This window comes from Protopterus annectens, chromosome 9.part0, assembly GCF_019279795.1.
Source record: "Protopterus annectens isolate FY-2018-M chromosome 9.part0, PAN1.0, whole genome shotgun sequence".
Classification (NCBI taxonomy): domain Eukaryota; kingdom Metazoa; phylum Chordata; order Ceratodontiformes; family Protopteridae; genus Protopterus; species Protopterus annectens.
Window position 1 is genome coordinate 1504317884 of NC_056743.1, and position 20538 is coordinate 1504338421.

Genomic DNA, 20538 nt, shown 5'->3' on the forward strand with positions numbered 1-20538 from the left:
GATTCACATCTAGGTCCAAGGATGTCATTGTACCCCTATACTCCTCCCTCATCAGACCCATGATTGAGTACAATGCCCCATTTGGTATGTACCTCACCCGGCATTTGCAACAGCTGGAGAGACCACAAAAGTACCTCACCAAGAGGATCAAGGGTCTCCAACATATGTCTTATTCTGCCAGATTAAAGAAACTTCAGCTCTATTCAGTAGCATACCGCCTGCTCAGAGGTGATCTCTGCCTAACGTACAAGGCCATGTCCAATCAGGATCTGATGGACATGCTCCATCTCAAAAAATCCAAATCCATCAGGACCACGAGAGATAAAGACTTAAACCTCGGCACAAGTATGAATAGGACATGCTGGAGGGATAGATTCATAACCCAGAGGCTTCCCATGCTTTGGAACAAGATCCCAGTTCATATTAGGCAGAGCCCCTCACTGACTCTCTTCAAGAGAAATCTTGATGAGTGGATGGGAGATCGTAAGTTCACCCCAGGGGTCACATCTATGTCACTGCTAGACAGGGGCACAGTAAACTAATTCTATTATATAAGGGGACCTTCATTGTGTCACTACTAGACAGAGGCACAGTATTCTAAATTTATTCTGTACATTTTTGTACCATTTCATGGGGTGGCAAAAGCCACATCACTATGGCTAGGCTTACAAATGCCCCAGGGCAGATAGCCTACTACTAAACTATGAAACTATGAAACTATGAAATGAAATACTATTAAAAGAAAAGAACAGAAGGAAGTGGGGACTATGACAAGCACTACAAATAATGAAAGCAGTAAGAATGAGCAGTAGGAAAAACAGAAATTACCAGTACAGGCATAGGTATAAAAATAAAAGGAAGGCGGCCATTACATTACATAGGCAACTCATAAGGTCTCGTCTAGAGCACAGTAAACCATTTTCAAGGTCAGATCCAAAAATGACAAAGATATTATCAGAAGTGAATCAGTCCACAGATGGATTACACAAACAGTGCACCAACAGAAAGACACCAATTCTGAGACAGCATCACAACAGAAACAGCAATGAGGAACACATGTATGTATTAAAATAATGTAGTGGAACATTCAAAATATATCATTAAAATAATTCTTTCAGTTTTAACTATAGTAAAGATTTCCACAAAGTGGTTGGACCAAAACAGTGTTGGTGGGCTACATTTATACAATTGGAATGCTGTCAAGAAAGACCTTATGACCATCTTAGCTGCCTGCCAATCAATTAATGAAATAATTACTGTTTTTATTAATTTTATTGATTTTTAATTTATGCATTTTATGTGCATATTTCACACATATAATTCCACAGAAACAGTTTTCAAAGTCGGCAAAGGACGACCACACTTAACTGCCTGTCTGAAAGTGCAAACAGAGGTGCTTCTAACAGTTGCAGTGCCTTTACGCTGTTTATGCTTTATGCTGTATGCATGCTTGTGCCAAGAGAAAACAGTGAGGAGTACAGGAATCACTAGAGTGATTATGCAGCTGCAGTCCAATTCTTGAGTCTGTTCACTTAGCGTTCCGCTAGCCTATCATACTGTACTGTTGTTTGCTCCTTGCTCTCTTCAAGTCCTTTCTGCCAAGGTGCAGTCAGAGCTGTTTTTCCTGGCTTCCCACTCCAAAGCTGAAAAGACGTTCTGCATTTCATTTTTATTAGACTTAATCAGCTATCTTTTAAAGCTTTTGTAGGCATACAGAGCTGTTCCTGCTAAGATTATAGGAACTGTTTCATACACCTTTGTTAAAACTATTTAGATACTTTTAACACATCATGTTTAACTTTTACTGCTGCTGTTGGTTCATTTACTGCATGTGGTGTCTTGGCTACTTTCACTGTCTGTGAAGTAATTTCCACTAAATCTGACTCTCAAACGTCACTGGCTTTTACACAACATCAAACTGTTCCTGTTTTTTTTTTTTTCTTGTTGAGCTGCTGTTGGACTTCGCACATGGATTCAAAATCCACATCTTTGTTGGAATCAATTCATACATACTGCAAGATTTTGTCGGAGGTCTGGCTTACTTTTGCATACAATAAGATTTTTCAGCCTAAGGACTCACATTGGATTTAAATTCCATTCATTTTTCCTGAAGTGTAACTGCTTTGTGTTTTCTTTAACTTGTGTTACTGGATTCTTTGTAGGATCAAGCTCATGCCAGGATTTGGGAGACAAGTATCATTCCTGGTTTTCATTAATTACAGGATTTTTCTTAAGTTATGTGCCCTAGCTACTGCTAAGTTAAGTCACATTGTGATTTTCCTGCTGAACTGATTGCCCTTTTGTTCTACTGATTTTTGCTAATACCTTTATTGTTTCCAATAGTCCCTCTTGTTATTTTTTCATTTATATTTACTTTTCTTTCTCTTATACATTACAAAAAATATACTCTCTTAGGACTATGACCTTTTGTTACTCTTAATACCTATTTTCCAACCATGCAGGAGCTGGCATTCATCCAGGAGTGAAACACTGCTGGGTGGTACCCAAGTTTCTGTTTTTTCATTGGCAGCAGCTAACTGGGACCCATTTTCCTGTGCCCCTTTTATGGCACTTTACATTAATGCTAGATCAATCCACAATATGTCCAGGAATAATTCTGACTAGATGCATGTGATTGACCTTGCCCTTATCATATGGATCTGTCTTGATAACTTCAGCAGTTGCTATTTCGTTAGGGTTTCTAAGACACACAGCCCTACAACGCGAAGGACTGGGGGGTAGGGATGCTATGCCTGTTGGCATGGACAATAAATGATGCGTTGCCTCCTAATTTGCCTTTGTTGCAGAAGCAAACTGCAAGTTTGCCCACACCTATGTCTATCCACTTGTGAAAGGGCATTTTTACCAGAGTTTACCAGCTTCCTTGACAACTCATTTTTGGGTCACTAGCACTTAGCTGTACTTGGTAACTCCAATATCTGGATCAAAAATGAGTCAGTGACTCTTGCTAAGGAATTTAGTTGTATCATGAAAAGTACTGTATTTGCTCAGGTTATTACTTCAGCAACAGATAAATTATGTCATATCTTGGACATGATTTTTCTACTGGATGGGAAAGCACTGTATCTGGTGATGGAATTGTTCTCATAGTCTGACCTATTCCTTGTCTGCTCTGGCCTGACTTATCATATTACAATTTCCCCAGTTGTCAGCTGTGGAGACACATTTTATTAGTCATATTACTACAGTTAATTTTATCTCTATGCACTTTCAGTTCCTCCCAGAGGATGGTGGTAGTTCTCTTCATGCCTTGGATTATGACTGTAAAGTCTCTGTCCTTGGCACTTGATTTACTCTCCTCAAGTTGTGTTCACCCACAGCATGAGAGACAGTTTAATGATAAGCTTTGCATCTTGCAAAGACAAGGGCACAGACTGGATCATCTCAGATGGCATGTGGATCTGTAGAGTGCAAAACTGACCTGTGTTTGCATTAAGCAACATATTAGACAGATATCTATTGAAAGAAGACAACTTACCTGTTCAGACAGATCTCACAAGCAGCTAACAGACTGGCCATACTCTTTCAAGTTGTGGACTGGTTGTGAAGTAAGCCTGCCTTACTACACATGCACATATAGCTTTATCTGCTTACTAGTGTCTTTATGTTGCTTGTTTTTCTGCTGACAAGATCAGATCTCCACAGCAGTAGTTTCACATTTTTAACTTTTTGCCACATACCTAATGTTTCACATTCTCAACTATGTCGAGCACCTTACTGCCATCTCAGATATGTGGACTACAATCTGCAGACTGGATTGTTGTCCATCAACGCTTGTCTAGGCCTCCCTTAATGTCCTTCACTTGAAGATATTTCATGTTCTGGGTTTCCTCACTGATTTCCTTTTTTTTCCCACTTTGGCTTTGAAGAACAGCCTTGTTACTTTCATCCTATGGAAAACATCTTTGGAACTTGCATGCTCCGTGGTGTAGAGGGATAAAACCTTATATGAGCCTCAAATTACCGCAGCTCAAGTTGAAGCTCAGATGCTGGAAAAGCAGACAGGAATAATGGGAAATAAGTGGCTACAGTTGGCATATCCGGGGGGGGGGGGTGCAGTGTTTCCTGGCCAACTCTACCACTCCAGTGTAAGTGGTGAAGGCTGACAACACAGAATGCTGGATGCCAGTCCCAGGAAGGAGATATATATATATATATATATTATATATATATATATATATATATATATATATACATATATATATATTTTTTTTTAACTCTGCTACCCGTCAACCACTCCAGTCAATCAGCCCAAACATTACACACAGGTGCAACAACTGACTTAGGACTGTCGTTTGGGCAGCCATCATGGTTAGGTTTTGTTTTGTGGAATTTCAGTCCTAATCCCAATGAACATGCCTAGTATCACAAGTTGAGTTGTATGTGCAGTTTGCATCAGTTACAACATATCACCTGCTTCTGCTGGTGATTGCAAGACAAACCTACCCCCCTTCCCCCACCACTGAAATTAGCACTCTTATAGGGTTTTCAGTCTTCACCAGGGATTCAACAAAAAGAATGTATGCCACAAACATGTCATCCCACACCCTTCCACCAAGGAATGTGAGCCAGCAAAGCCACATAACTCTTCTCTTCTGCCGTGCCAGTCCCAGCAGGTGCCTAAACCACTAAACAAACGTGAGTCACCCTGGATCATACTCAGGGTTTTATCCCTCAACACCAGTTGAACTAGCTGATTCTGGGAAGGATATGTACTGAAGGTACTCAAGCCTGTGATGCCTCTGATGATATGTGCATGAGCTGGAATGAGGGGTACAGGTGGCTCCTAATGATGCTGTGAGTGCATATGTCATCACCAGGGTCAAGGTTGGAGCTTAACACAAATAAAGCCCTAACTGACAGAATGCATCAAGTGCACAAACTCACCAGTATTATGGCCCCTCCTAACTGCTCTGTCCCCAGCAGATCACCACTGTGGAAAGAATTTGCTTGAGTCCATAAGGGAATGGCTTGATGTTCGACATGGCCAGGCTTGGGGGGGGGGTCATACAATTAAAAGAAAGAAAAAAAATGTATTGTGGACCTCAAAATACTTTTGACAGCTGCCACGCTATCCTGAACCTTTTCTTTACTGGCAAGGGTACTGAGAAGTTGTCTATATGCAACTTAAACAGTAATTTACAGTCAGTGGGAACAAAGACACATTTCAAACTGGGTTTCATGCATGTCATAGTATTGAAACTGCTCTTATTCATGTAGCCACTGATCGACTGTTGGTTAAAGACCAGTAGTAGTATTCAGTATTGGTCCTCTTGAATCTTTCAGCTATATTCAATACCATTGATCATGACGTATTGATAAGCATGTAAAAACTTACTGGATACTTCCTCCATGCAACTGGAGTGATTTATTTCCTACATCTCTGTCTGTACTCAGAAGGTAATTTTTAAGTATTTACATCTCCTTCCCTTTTCTTTTCAACTGGAAGTGACAGGGCTCGCTCTTGGGACTTTTTTTTGTTTCTGGCATGCATGCTACCTTCGGGGGCTCTTATAAGGCAAAGTGGATTAATACACCACTGTTAAGCTGATAATATGCAGCTTTCTCTCTCCTTTCCACAATAAAGATATGGCAAATGTGTATTCCCTTGCTAATGACATATAGGCCATTAATCTGTTACTCACCCATAATCAGCTCAAACTCAGCAGCTCCAAAACTAAAGACATAATAGTTCAAGTCCCTTTTTGAGAGTCTGATGCTCCTTTACTCCCTCGTTACATTATTTCTGGAGGAATGAAGCTTGGGTTGTGCAATTTATATGTGATTCTGCACTGTTTGCTGACACTCTGGGATCAAGTGTCGGCTGTTGTGAAATCTTTCTGCTTCCATTGACGAAACATCTCCAGGATCAATAATCTGTCGTCTTAAGCTGATTTCTCAGTAGTTGTCCAAGTCCCAGACTCAACTTGCCTGGATTACTGCAATTCCCTATTCCTGGGCTCCTTGGCACCAAGCTACCACTCTTGACCATTTACCACTGGTACACAGCCCTGCAGCCTATCAATGGGTACTTTATGATATAAACAAATTATAGCTGTGCTGCATAGCCTGCACTGGTTTCAGATACTTTACAGAACTGCTTTTAAGGTCTTAGTGTTACTCTAATTATCCATTCATGACTTGGGTCCCACTCATCTGAAGGACTCTGTGATGACGTACTGTTCCTCTTGGGCTTTGTGCTCATCTTCTCAGGAGCTGCTGGCGATTCTACATGTGCATATAGAAACATCTAACATTCCTTCCTTTGTTCTTCAGGCAGGCTTTACTGTTTTGATGGACTTCAGAATGTGCAATCTTGATTAGCTTCCACAGGTTGCTTAAAACGTATTTGAACTGACATTTAATAGTGTAGGATATTTTTCATCTAGCTTATTTCTGGCCTTCATCTGAACTCACAAATGAGGCATTTTATGTTCTCTCAGGACTGTATTCTTAAATGTCTTTACTTTATGTTCTCTCAGGACTGTATTCTTTAATGTCTTTATTTTGTTTCATTAGGTTCTTTATCTTCTTCTTCTTCTTTCGGCTTTTCCCGATTAGGGGTCGCCACAGCGGATCACCTGTCCGCTCATGATTGGCAGTAGAGTTTTACGGCATCGAGTTGCCAGCCCAGTGTCCAACCTTCCATGGAAGACACATGCACGCACGCCTAGGGCCAATTTAAAGTGTCCAATCCACCTACAGCATGTCTTTGGGATGTGGGAAGCAACCACAGCATCCCGAGGAAACCCACATGACCACATGGAGGACATGCAGACTCTGCACAGAAGGCACCCCAGCCGAGGATCGAACCAGAGAACCTCTTGCTGTGAGGCGACAACGCTAAACCGCTGCACCACCGTGGCCGCCCTCATTAGGTTCTTGTTTATATTTTATTTTATGCTGTTTTAACTAAATTATGTGTTTTGTTAAAACACACCTAAGATGAAGCTGAATTTGAAAATACACAAAAAAATGAAAGTATTTAAGTTAACAAAATAGGATATGTAAAAATAAACTAAGCTGTACTAATCATCTGTGTACATATATTTTTCTTTTTTATTCACATTAAAGCAGCAGGCATACAAAATGCCAAATCTTGACAAATCCTTTTCAAAGCCCAGCATTACCCCCCCGGGAGTCTGAATTGAAGTTAATATATCTTCAGCATGAATGGTGGCAAGATATGGTAGAATGTACAGAGGCTTGCCTGACAGGGACTACAATGCAAAAAGCACACCATGTTCTCAGTCAAATGATCAATCCAAGACAGATGCAAATTAGGTCAAAATAAAGTTATAGCACTCTCTTCTTACTTCCTCAAGTATTCTTATATTATCTCTCATATAATGTTAATTCTATACCGTCATAATTTTTATACTAGTATATTTCAAAGTTAGTATAAACATGGAGAAATACAACAGTGTACTCTTCAAAGTTGGTGACAACAGATGAGGGGACAGAAACAGTTACAAAGTACAGAGGCTTCGGTTTGTAAGTACGTCACAGTGAAATATCAACATAAATGCAGGATTACATAGCAATAATTAAAGTCATTTTTGTGGTGCTCAGGAATAAAGCCATGATTATGGACCTGAAAACACAACATTGACTAGAGACCTAAATACATGAGGGACCAGCAAGGGAGGGTTATAGAGTGAGCAGCTGATGCCAACCTGCTCAATTTTTGTGGTGGGATGGGTGGGCTTCTAGCCTGCTACAATGTCAGAACTTAATGGTCACAGCACATAGGCTTAAAACATGACATGTAAAGGCACAGCAGTCCCTGTATCTCCATATGGGCATGGTAGCCAATGATGGGGAGGGGAAGGAGTTATGGCCAGAAAAAGGGAAAATCAAGTCTCTCATGGCTGTTTGGGGGACTGCCACATCATAACTTGACCCTTTTTCCTGTTATGGGGAATAAACTGATCATGGCAGAGGTTAGATGGCCAGCAGGTACAGGGACATAAAAACATTTAACAAATAGCATGAACTTCTCAAATCAGTCAAGTGATCACCACACAATCCTAAGTGTTATTTATTTATTTTTATTTATTTGACATTTGTTGACTGGGTTGGTCCATATGGGCTGAAGCCCTTTTTCAGTGGAGACCCGGGGAGAAAAGCTCCAGAGTTACAAAATATATGCAAGTTACAAGAATAAAAACATTTGTCAGGATATACATTGTCTTCAAAAATGAAAAATATTATGGGCAATCATGTAATTCCACTCCAAAATTTCAAAATATTATTTTTTATCCACGATAATACAGCACATTTCAAAACGTTTGTACAGATTCTTACAACAGGGACTAAATTCCTTAAAGGAGACACAGACACAAGCCAAAGTTGGCCTAACACTAAAGACAACAACAGTCTGGGAGCATACTTTAGTGCTTTGTGGCTGGAATGTAACGTTAGGAAAAAGACTGGTGGGAGGTTGGCATAATTGTTAAGGTGTTTGCCTTATAGCCACCAGGTGCAGGGTTTGATACTCACATGGGGTAATTGGCTAGGCTTAAAATGGTCCACAAGGGCAGTTAGCCTAGTACTAGAACTATGAACTATGAACACACAAGTTCAGTCACACAAGACAGAGAACAAAAAGGAAGAGGAAGGGACAGACAGCCTGCTCTCCTGAGAAAAGCACGTCTTCCCTGAGCTATGGTTTTCAGAAGATATGACAAAACAGTACAAAAAACTCTTGAATGCAATGGAGGGGGATTTTAACAGCTGGACTACTGGTTCATGTGTATACATAACTGATTGTGACTGCAGCACTCTTCTAAGCAACTGTAATGAAGAAGAAAATTAAAAGCAAGGAACATGTTCAATTAAGCAGTTCTAAAGTAGTTCTGAACGACATTGCCAGTGACAATACTCCAGAATCAGAATAGCATCTCAACAAAGCAAATCAAAAACATTTGTGAACCTCACACTTCAGCACCTTTTAAAACAAGCTACCTTCATGCCCCTCCCATTTTGTATGCTTTTAAGAACAGTTATCCTTTAAGTTTCTCAAAACTTCTTTTTTTCTTCGAGAAACATTTTCTCTCTCTCTCTGTCTTCCAGGACATCTTTTTCACAAATTAATAAATTAGATTGACCTTTTCTTATTCCAGCAAATGTTTCACTTTTCTGAATCCTGCAAACTGTCCATGTTTATGAGGTATGATTTATCTCTTCAAATGATCTCTATCACCTTTTCCCAGGTATACTTTTCCAACCTATGCCTTTTTTACCCCAGTCACACAACAGGTCTATATGACATTCTGGACTCCCTCTCTCTCACTAGTCCACTATAAATAACCATGTGTTCTTTCCTAGGTTATTAATTACCTATTTAATAACTTAATTTGCTCCTCCAAGTTTCTGTTCCTACACAAATCTTGCTTCCCTCCTTACTTTATTTTTCACTTTACTCAGCATCACATCTATAGCTGGCCAGATTTCCTCACAATGTCCTTTCCCCATGCCCCCTCCTTATTAAACTACTCTACATTTCTGAAAGCTCATAATTCTCCATATCATTTTGAGCTTATCTAATTCCCTCTTTCCTTACTTTTGCCAGCATTTTTGGGTTTCTGTAGATTCCCTATCTCAAAAGCCCAGCATATTCCAAAACCTTCCTCATAATGATTCTTATGTAGAAATTACTTACCTCTCGTGGTTTCCCTTCAAAAAGCTGAACTCTTTTGTGCCACTCATGGACATTATGTGGATTCTGACGTAGAAGCACGCTATTCAGTAGCAAAGGGCGCCGGTTGATAAGCTGCTCAAAACGGGCCACACGCAGATCAATGTCATCTTTATGAGAAAACAAATATAGATCAGTCACACAACATGGGTTTCAGGAATGCTTACTCCGTCTTTTTCTAGTACACTGGCAACCACTTTCCTACATTATACTGTCACTAATTCTTTCCTCACATCTCTCTTGCTATACACTTTTTTCTTGCTTATGTCTAGCTTATTCATAATGCCAATTCCTCTTCTTTCTAAATCCTACAATAGGACTACATATAATTCTGTTCCAACATTTTTCCAAGTGAGTTATACACAAGGGATTACACAAGTGTTCACATTCTCTAATTGTATCTATTGCATAGATGACTGTGTCTTTATTATGTAGCATCAGAAAGTGGACAGACCTGATGTTTCCATTAAATACCCTTCATTTCTCATCTTTCGCTGCCATTTTTTTTCTTTTTGTTTTTTTCTCACCATAATTTACAGCAATTTACATTAAAAGATCATATGACTTGTATTAATCACTTACATCACCATGGACTGTATTCATCCATGTACAAAGAAACAAGTGTGCAAGTATACATGTAAAAACCATTATAAGATGGACTTTAAAGAAAACATGCCTAACAGCACTCTTAAGGGACAAGATTAACAGTCAAGTTTCCTTATACTGGAGAAATGCATTAAAGTATCAAATGAATACTTGGCAAACATTTAAGACATTTCTAACAAAGTTCTAAGTTTTGGGAAGATTAAAATTAATTCATGTGAAGATACTACACATATAATCAGACAACCTGTTACAGATAGTGCAACAACTTGAAAAGCACAAATTTAAAAGCATTTAATAACCATGAGGACCTAAGGGGGTTGAGTATCCTTAGATGGGCTGGCACTCAGGATTAGCTCCTTTGTCATGCACCCAGTGAGTGCCAGGATAGTCTCCATCCCCCCATGACTCTGAATGAATTAGGTGGTAATCAAAGAATGAATGAATGAATGAACAGTAATTTTTTACCGATTTAATGTGTACTTTGTTCACTGTTTCTGACCTGTTTCTCCAAGATATCTTTTATTAACAAGCCCTTCCTTCTGTCCCCTCCTGTCTACTTATGTTATCACTTATTCATTCCATTCATTCATTTTCTCACTTCTAGACCTCACTATTGCTCGTCCCCTGTTATTCCCCGCAACATAATAATTAGCTTCATAATTTCTTAGTTTGTTAGCCATTAACACAGCAAACACCTGAATACCATAGAAGTATTTTTTCTCTCCAGTATATGTACCTAGTATAGTTTTTAAAGCATCTATACTCTAACTTCTTAATCTCAGATGGAACTCGATTCCAATACCAAGGTACTGTTTGTGTAAGATACCTGCCACGTTTACTAGTTCTATTAGACTCAACTAGGAATACCAGTCCTTTTTCTCCTGACCTGCTATTTCGTTTTCTAATTATTAAGCTTATCTTCTTCCTGAAGTCCTTGTCCATAAGCTATCATGCCTGAGCAAAGCTTTCCCCTCAACAACCTATATAAGATGCTGTACAAGTTAAAAATGTTATACTCTGTCAGAGTGAGATTTGCAATACTGAACATCCTTTTTCATTTACTGCTTCTGAAGAGATTGTAGCAGATCTATATCTACCATTTTGAGTTTACAAAAACAAACTGTACTCTATTATTGGTCTTATGGATACAAAGTTTTTAATATGTTCAAACCTCTAAACTCCTCTGACACATTGACCTAGCCTTTACTTCAGTAACATGGTGTTTCAGTGACAACTGGGTCCACTTATTATTCCCAGATCTTTGATACTAGTTACAACTTCAAGTTCATGACTACTCATCCTTAATTTTTATTTTTTAGTTATGCCATACAACACTGCTATATTTACCTATGTTAAATTGTAAACTCATTATTAAAAACTGTGCTTTACTAGTATTTGCGGAATTCTTTGTTTCCATCTAGCACCAAAATAATACCTCATTCCCTACCTTTCATTCCCCTCAATCCATTATTTCTTTTCCTTGCCTACTAAAAGGTACTTTGTCTTGCCATGGATGGAGGTTAAATCAAGTATTTGTAATTATGGTTGGTTTATTCACCATTACTGCAGATTATTTTGTAACATAAAAGATATATATTTCACTGGTTATTTTTCTATACAGTTCATCTGCTACACAACTCTTTTTCACATTTGTTCTCCTTGCCCAAATAGCATATCATTTCTGATCACTATCCTCATTAAAAGAAGTTGCAAATGTATACAATTAATTAAACTTCTTCTTCTTCTTCTTTCGGCAGTAGAAAAATAAATGTTACAACTTTTGTTATACTTCTTGTCTTTGTCAGCTAAAAAGTGACTAACTTCTTGTACAGCTGAATTTTACGCAGTTTCTGTTTACCCTCACTGAAGTTCACACAGCTCAGGAAAGTCACAGCGTTAACATAGAACATTTTAATAGTCTCCTTTTAGAGTGTCAGCTGTGCTCAAGCAATACGATGTTTCACATCTGCTAGAAAAAGATGGGGAAACTTTTATACACCCCTTTTAGAAAGTATGTTTACATAAGAACTTGAATTAAAAAGAGATGTCCAACTAAATCACTCTTGCAGTATTTTGAACGGGAAGTATTCTCCCAAGGACTCCATATACCCAGCCATAGTACCAAAGCTTTGGTGCCTTTTTCTCACACTGTATGTCCAATGTATGTCCCAAGCCAAAGACTTACAATGTGGTATGTAAGGGATATATGGATGTGAAAATCCTTAGGACTTTCTTGCCCCACATCAGAAGAGAAGTGAGGCAAAAAAGATGGAAAAAAATAAGATTTGACAACTAGGAGAGGCGAAATGTGTGAGAAGTCCCCCTTGGCCAAAAGAATGAGGGAAAGGAGGGAGGGTTTAAACACTGCATCAGTGATCTAGGTCATCTACTGTTATGTTCTTACACAACTGCACTGCATCCTTTCTTGATCACTGCTGCAGTACTGATTATGAACGGGAAGATTCCTAAACCTTTTTAGACAGAAAGGAAGGAGGACTAAGTAGGTGAGCTGGAGTCCAACTTTCCCTGCAGTATAACTGTAGTGAAATCAGCTCTGAACCTGGAGAAGGCATCAATTTTGTAGTGCTTACTAAATGTGTGAATTGAACTCAAAGTGGCCACTTCTAAAATGGATCTTGTTTGCAGACATTTGAAAAAGACACCAGAGGAAGCAACAGTTCTGAGTTTTTATCTGACCTAGAAATTGCAAATAATAAACACAAGTGAACCACAGCAAAACGGCTACTTAAATGCTATTTCCTCAGAAAGAAAATCAGTCCATAATAAAGCAAACTTCTTCTTTATTCCATAAAATTGTAGAACCACGAAATGAGCGCTTTCACGTATCTAAAATACGCTTCATCAGATTTTAATGTACAATGTAGCAGCTCAGTTTATATAGTATCTATATTCATATAATTAAAACAATTAACTTTCTAATTGACACCAGCTGTCTCCATTTGAGCAGCATAGCTGTCTTTTAAAGTTGTAAGGGCACTATGTTTAATCTGTTTTCTCCGTGGTTTATTTAACAAATATAAGATTGAATATATATGTTAAGCATCAATAATAATCACTAAAAATGCAAAAAACAGAAATATATACAAATAAACATCAAAAATGAACATCAGAAATAAAACGAAAATAAAACAAAAGGAGGTCTAGGATGAGCGTATATTAATAAAGCTCAAATCACTTCCATTTTCATCTGACGTTTAACATTTATCCAAGCCATATACCTCATTAATTACCTCTTCTTTGTATTTATTCCTCCCATGTTAAATGTAGTTGAAATATACATACTTATTAAATACCATTTCTACCCAATATATAAAATCAGGATATATCAATAGATAAAATGGAATATAAATATAAATATAAATATAAATATGAATTCATGTATATGCATACAAAGGTATGCATATACCTATACATTCATGAGTGTGAACAAATAGAACATGGAGTATATAAAATATAAAATATATATCCTTCATGTATTCACAAACCTATATGCATATACCTATAAATCTACATATTCTAACAAGTAAAGTGCATAGTGCAGATCTTATGAATATGTGTTAATCCCTAGTTGACATATATAGTCAACACATATTAAGCGATCTATAAATATAATGCAATATGAAAGAAACAACACATAAATATGTAAACCAAAAAACATATAAAGTGCTCCATGCAGATCTAATAAAATGTAAATATGTAAACAAGGAAAAATATAAAGTGCTTCGTGCAAATCTTATAGACATATATTGTACATTATGTAACATAATTATCATCTCATGGATACTAAAAAGCATATATATTTTCATATATTAAAAGCTACATGTAAATAAATATATATATATACAAATGTGGAAATAAGTGAATGTATAGCATGGTCCATTGTCATTGTTAACTTAGATAATCATGTAGCACTAAGTGCTAAGTACACAATTCATGTAGACTGAACCATTACGGTGCTATATCACTACCATATAATGATGTAGAAGAAGAGAAAATATTCATATATAAATGTATGAAATCCATGTGTATATATACCAAATCCATAAATATATATATATAATCATGAGGTTACAATATTAAAAACATATCATGTATATACCAACATATAATTATGTCAAAATGTGCAAATTATCAGATGGTGTTTGTTATATGTCCAACACCATAGTATTTGTTATAAATATAATATAATTCATTCAATGCCACCATGAATCTTATAAACACATATATATGTAGAGTTATTATCCCTTATCTATAACATAATAAACCTCCTATAAACTATCATATACAACCTACACAGACTAACAAATATAGACCAGTGTATCTTTTATACTGGTCTTATCGTAACATAGGTGCCATGGGAACATACTGGTTTAACCCAGGTGGATAATGTGCTCTCATTCTTAAAATCCAGTATAGTTCCTTCTGTTCCAGGATATTTACCACTTCACCTCCATTCCTATCTTCTTCTATTACTTGTAATATCCTGAACCTAAAACCGTGTGATGTATTCTGCTTTATGTGCTTAGCCAATGCATTGGTTTCGTTACTTTTCTTTATGTCATATATGTGGTTGTATATTCTTTTTCTAAATTCTCTTTTTGTGAGTCCTATGTAGAATGCTGTGCAATTTTCACAACTTGCTAAATATATGACGTTGCAAGTATTGCAGGAGGCATAGAAGTGAGGTTTAAATTCATACTTCAGAGTTGGATGCACAAACTCTTGAACCCTTGTGATAAACTGACACATGTTGCATCTGTTACATGCAAATGTTCCTTTCCTATCGGGTTCTGGAGATAGATGCATCCCTTTCTTGTGCGTCTTACACAATATCCTTTTCAGGTTTTTGTTATTTCTGTAGATGAATCTGGGTGTTTCTCCTACTAATTTCATTGTTTTCTCATCTATAGTCAATACTGGCCAATGTTGTTCTATAATTTGCGTAATTCTCTTGTTATCATTAGTATATGTGATCAAGAATTGTATCCTTTCTTGGAGATTAATGTTGGATCTTTTCTTATTACTATAGAATCTCCACCCACTCCTCTCTAATATTGGCCTATCCCTATCTCTAAGTGCTTGATCTTTAATCTCACTCACCATTTTCTTATCATAACCCCTTTGTAGGAACAGTTGTTCCATTACATCTGCCTCTATCCTGAAATCTGTCTGTTTCTTACACAGTTTATTGAGTCTTGTAAACTGACTTTTCACTATGCCTCTAAAGACATGTCTGGGGTGCATGCTATCATAGCTCAACAAAGCATTTTTCCAGCAGCTCTTTCTATGGATTCTAGATGTAATTTTTCCTTCCTCCATCTTTAGATTAAGATCCAAGAAATTGATTTCTATGGAAGAAGCTTCCATAGTGAATCTTAGGAAGCTTGTAGTGCTTTCCATGTACTGTAGCAAGCTGGAGAATTGTTCCTTTGTGCCCTCCCATATGATTATGATGTCATCTACAAATCTTGAATATAGAACTACATTTTTAAACATATGATGACTAAACAAGTATTCTCTCTCCCACCAATTCACCACCAAGTTGGCGTAGGTGTTGGCGCAGGGTGTGCCCATGGCAACACCCCACTTCTGAAGATATATATGGTTAGAGAATGAGAAAACATTGTTGGAAAGAACCATATCCAACAACTGACATATTAATATGCTTTTATTTCTACTGATTTCAGGATAGAATTGCAGTAACTCTCTAATGCTTTGTATTCCCTGATCGTTAGGGATACATGTGAAGAGGCTCTGTATATCTAGGGTAATAAACATATGTATCCCAGGAATTAGTTCTATAGCAAGATTATCCAACATTTCCAATAGCTGATAGCTATCTCTTAATATGGTAGGGATCTGGTTCATGATGGGTCTCAAACTTTTCTCTAAAAAAATAGAAATATTTTGCGTGGCCCATCCTTCACCATCTACTATTAGGCCTGAGAGGAGGTGGAGATACACCTTTGTGCATCTTAGGTAATGCTTTTATATATGGTATCTGTGGAGATCCTATACTAAAATAATCATATAACTCTTTGCTGATTTGACGACACATCAGCATATCATATATTTCATCCTTAATTCTACTTAATATTCCTTTTAATGATCTTTGAGAAATTTCTGTATATGTGTCTTGATCACTTAACATTAACAGCATGGATGCATTATATTGCTCAGTATCTAATATTACTATGCCTCCCCCTTTATCAGCGGGTCTGATAATGATCGAGGGCTCTTCTATCAATGCTTGTAGTGATAATCTCTCATCCGGATTCATGTTAAAATACATGCATTTCCTATTACCCTGATAAAAATAGTCATATAAACTCTTTTCACACAATTTTACAAAGCATTCCACATGACTTGGCAATGGTGGACAATAAGTACTTTTCTTTTTGAAACATGGAGCATCATTGTTGTTTTTTTGACCTAGAAATTGTTTTCCACCTAAAGGATAACAGAAGGAAATAACTAAAGAAATCTATCTGCTGATGGCTTGCTTAGAGAAAGGGTAACCTGTCTGCCTGAAAAGAATTTAAAAGGTGATCAGACTTTCTAACTGCCTTAGTCAAGATAAAATATGCCCATGAACATCTAATGGATGCAAAATCCTCTCTCCCTTATTTTCAGAAGAGGGGATGAAGAATGGCTGGTTAATAAAGTGATTTAACATAATTCACTGACAGCCTTATGCATACAAGAACAGTCTGTCCTTAGGGCTATCCTATCTTTGTGAAAAAAGAGAAAAAGGGGAGAAGCCGTAAGGGCTTGCATCTTGGAGACCTTCTTAGCTGAATTAAGAGCTACCTTCATATCTGTCATCAAGTACAACATTTTACAGACAAAGGGGAAGCAGGTTTAAAGGGGGAAGGGTTAGTTTTTCTAGAATATAATTTAGGTCCCAGGGAGGATGAGGAATGGATTTTTAGTGGTCTGATGTGAAGGACACTTTTCAAAATCTGTCTGACCACAAAATGAACAGAAAGAAGGGGCTCCAGGGGCAAGCAGGAGGAGATTGCTAACAAATAGTATCCAGTATCCCATCTAAAAATGTGCTTTAACAGAGGAATACACTGGCCCAGAATTGAGCGGTTCACATAAATATGGAAGAGCAGTATCCAGTATCCCATGTAATAAGGGTCCTGTTTCTTCTTCTTCTAGCACCAAACAGAAAATCTCTTCAAGTTGGAACACAAGATTTTCTAGTTGCAGATTGTCTAGCCTCCTGTATTACCTGTACAACATTCTCAAATGAAAGGTGCCTAAATGGAATCAAAATCTGAACATCCAAACTGTCAGGGTTAGGGTATGTAAGTTTAGATGAATAACAGTACTCTTCTACTGTACAAGTCCTTCCTGTGAGGTAACTTGGGGAAATTGCCCTTGGCCAGGTGGAAGAGAAGGGAGAACTAATGTTGTCTTGGCTAAAAGGGGAATACCAATAACATATGTGGGTTCTCCTTCTTGATTTTAAGCAAGATCTCCAGGATGGGAGGAAAGGCATACAGGAATTCCCTATTCCATGAGAATGACATAACATAAATTTTCCAAGTCTCTGGGCAAGGTAATCTGGAAAAGAACAGTCTGGGCTGTCTGTTTAGACTGGAGACAAAAAGATCTATTGGGGGAGTTCCTCAATGATGGATAATCCAAAGGAAGACCTCTATGTTCAATATCCATTCATAAAGTGTCTTGGATCTGCTTAAGTAATCCACCGCAGTATTCACAGAAGGAATAAAAACTGCCTGAAGGAACAGACTGTTTTGAATGGCCATCTCCCAGGCAATCATGGAAAGGCTGCAGAGACTGTAAGATTTTGTCCATTCCTTTGTTGATATACCACAATACAGCTGTATTGTCTGTGAGAATTTGGAGGAATCCCGGAGAACAAAGTTGATGAAGAGACTAAAGGGCTAAGATCAGGGTCTTCATTTCTTTGACATTTATGTGGCTTTTCTTTCCTGCCCTGACCAAACACCCTGGGCTTTTATGCTCTTTGAACATGCTCCCAATGCCAGGTCTTCAGCACCTCTGGAAACGTCCTCGAAAGGGTTGAGAACTAGAAAAGACATTCCTGGATTAAATGATATCTAGTTGATCCACCAAAGAAATTCCTTCTTGATGAAGTGGAAGAGAAGATTCAGAGGGTGGCAGTGCTGTGCCAAGCTAGACTTTAGGTACCACTGAATCTTCTTCACGTGGAGTCTGGCATGAGGTATCATCTGTATAGTGAAAGCCATTTACCCCAGGGCTCTCACTGTACTTCTTACTGAGGTCAACTCTAGAGGGAGGAGAGACTGAAAGTAAGCAATTAGAAAGTTCATCTTGTCCTTTGGAAGGAATGCCATCATGGAACCGGTGATGAGATGGCAGCCTAGAAATACCAGATCCAGAGATGGAAGGGTAGACATTTTCAAACTTATTGTGAAGCCCAAATAAAGTATAAAAGGTCCATGGTGAACCTGGTATCTGACAGCAGCTGTTTTGAAGAAGTCTGGAGAAGAAAGTCATCTAGACAGGGAGAGATGTTTATACCTTGGAGCCTGCAGAAAGCTATGACAGGGGAAGGCACTTTTGTAGACCCTTGGGGCTGAAGAAAGACCAAAGAGCAAAATAGAAAATTCACTGGAGGAAGAGTTTGTAGAGTTAACATCTTGAATTTTGGAACCATTAAAATGGTCTTGAAGACTGACAAATCCAGAACAAGAGAGGTCTCTAATTTTCCTTCTTCCTGAGAATAAAAAAAGGAGTCTTGAATAAAAGTCCTTTTTCTGCTGATGGAAGGGAACTAGTTATATTGTTCCCTAATGGAACAAATCTTCCAGGATGGGTAAAACAATGTTTTTGGTTTTAGGGGCATTTGTGGAATACCTAAACAGGTCAGAGAAAAAAAGAAAGGATAATAATTTGTAACTTTTTAGGATGTTGAGGACCCACATTCTGAAGTTATCAGTCTCCATACAGAAAAAGGCAGAGAAAGTGTCCTTGGTAGAAGGAATGTAGATAGACAGCGGTGGAAGAGAAAATAAGCCATGCCCCCCCCTTCCCTGCTGGAGATGAAGCTGCATACCATGTTGTGATATGGCTGTGCAATCTGTATGTGTCTGACAACACCACTGAAAAACAAGTCAATGACAACAGTGAATATTTAGTCAAAGATACCGTTCAAGGGCCTCTAGAGAGTACCAGTAGCATATCACAAGCATCCATAAGCTGGATTCTGAAGCACTTCCTGAAATATGTGGGCCATGTGCAGATGAATTCATCCACTACAGGAAAATATCACAGACAAGATGCATGTAACACTTGCACTGCATAGAAGGTATTCTAGTGTCACTGGTGCAGACATACTCCAATGTGTCTCAGCAGAGGTGATGTTCCAACCTACTGCATGCGTTCCATTCATTAAATAGGCAGGTGGCATATGACCATCATGAATACACAACAAATGTTTGCAACCAGCTTCAAGGCAGCACATGGCTTCCACATTTGGGAAGCTGTATCACAAAGCAATCATTCCATAGCTGCAGCAATACCATATGGCCACTTGTTAGGGGAATTAAAAATATTAACTGCACCTTGGTTGTTCAAAATGGTGTGAAGACAAACAAAGCAGACAAAAAATCCCTTAGAAGCTCTGATCAATGTTTATTACAGATTCACAAACCTAAATAATTAATTGGGCAAAATATACATAGCTATTCTTCTGCCACCCAATGGAACAAGCTTCCCATGTCTCTCAGAAATATTAGCAATGTCCATGAATTTAAGGCAATACTCAAACAACATCTAAATATCAACTAGTTGTATCTTTGTGACCAGCCCACCTGAGCTCTGTCCCTTGTTAATATTCTTTTAATTTTTTTTCTCTTCTAACTATACATATGATATTAAATTTATTCACTTATTTATATCAAACTATTAAGGCAATTTTTGCTTATGTTTCAATATGTTGTTTTTCTGTTGTATTGTATTTTATTTTATTTTCCATGTAAATTATTTTATTTTGCTGTATTCTGGAACTTTTCTCACCGGGCCTCTGCTGAAAAAGGGCTTTTGCCCAGTCGGACTATCCCTGTCAACAAATGTCAAATAAATAAATAAAAGAATCATGTAATACAACATCCAACTAGACAAGGAACACCACTAAATACGTGTTTACCTATCAAAAGATGTTTTTCCATTGC

The 20538-nt window shown here is 37.8% G+C and overlaps 1 protein-coding gene across 3 annotated transcripts in view; it reads right to left on the reverse strand.

Moving 5' to 3' along the window:
- The window catches only part of XAB2 (XPA binding protein 2), a 1020149-nt gene that overhangs the window by 600986 nt on the left and 398625 nt on the right, over positions 1-20538 (reverse strand). For all 3 annotated transcript variants that reach the window (XM_044084446.1, XM_044084447.1, XM_044084449.1), the window contains one exon: positions 9686-9831. In XM_044084446.1, the coding sequence (XP_043940381.1) occupies positions 9686-9831 (146 nt within the window). The remainder of the gene's footprint in view (positions 1-9685; positions 9832-20538) is intronic.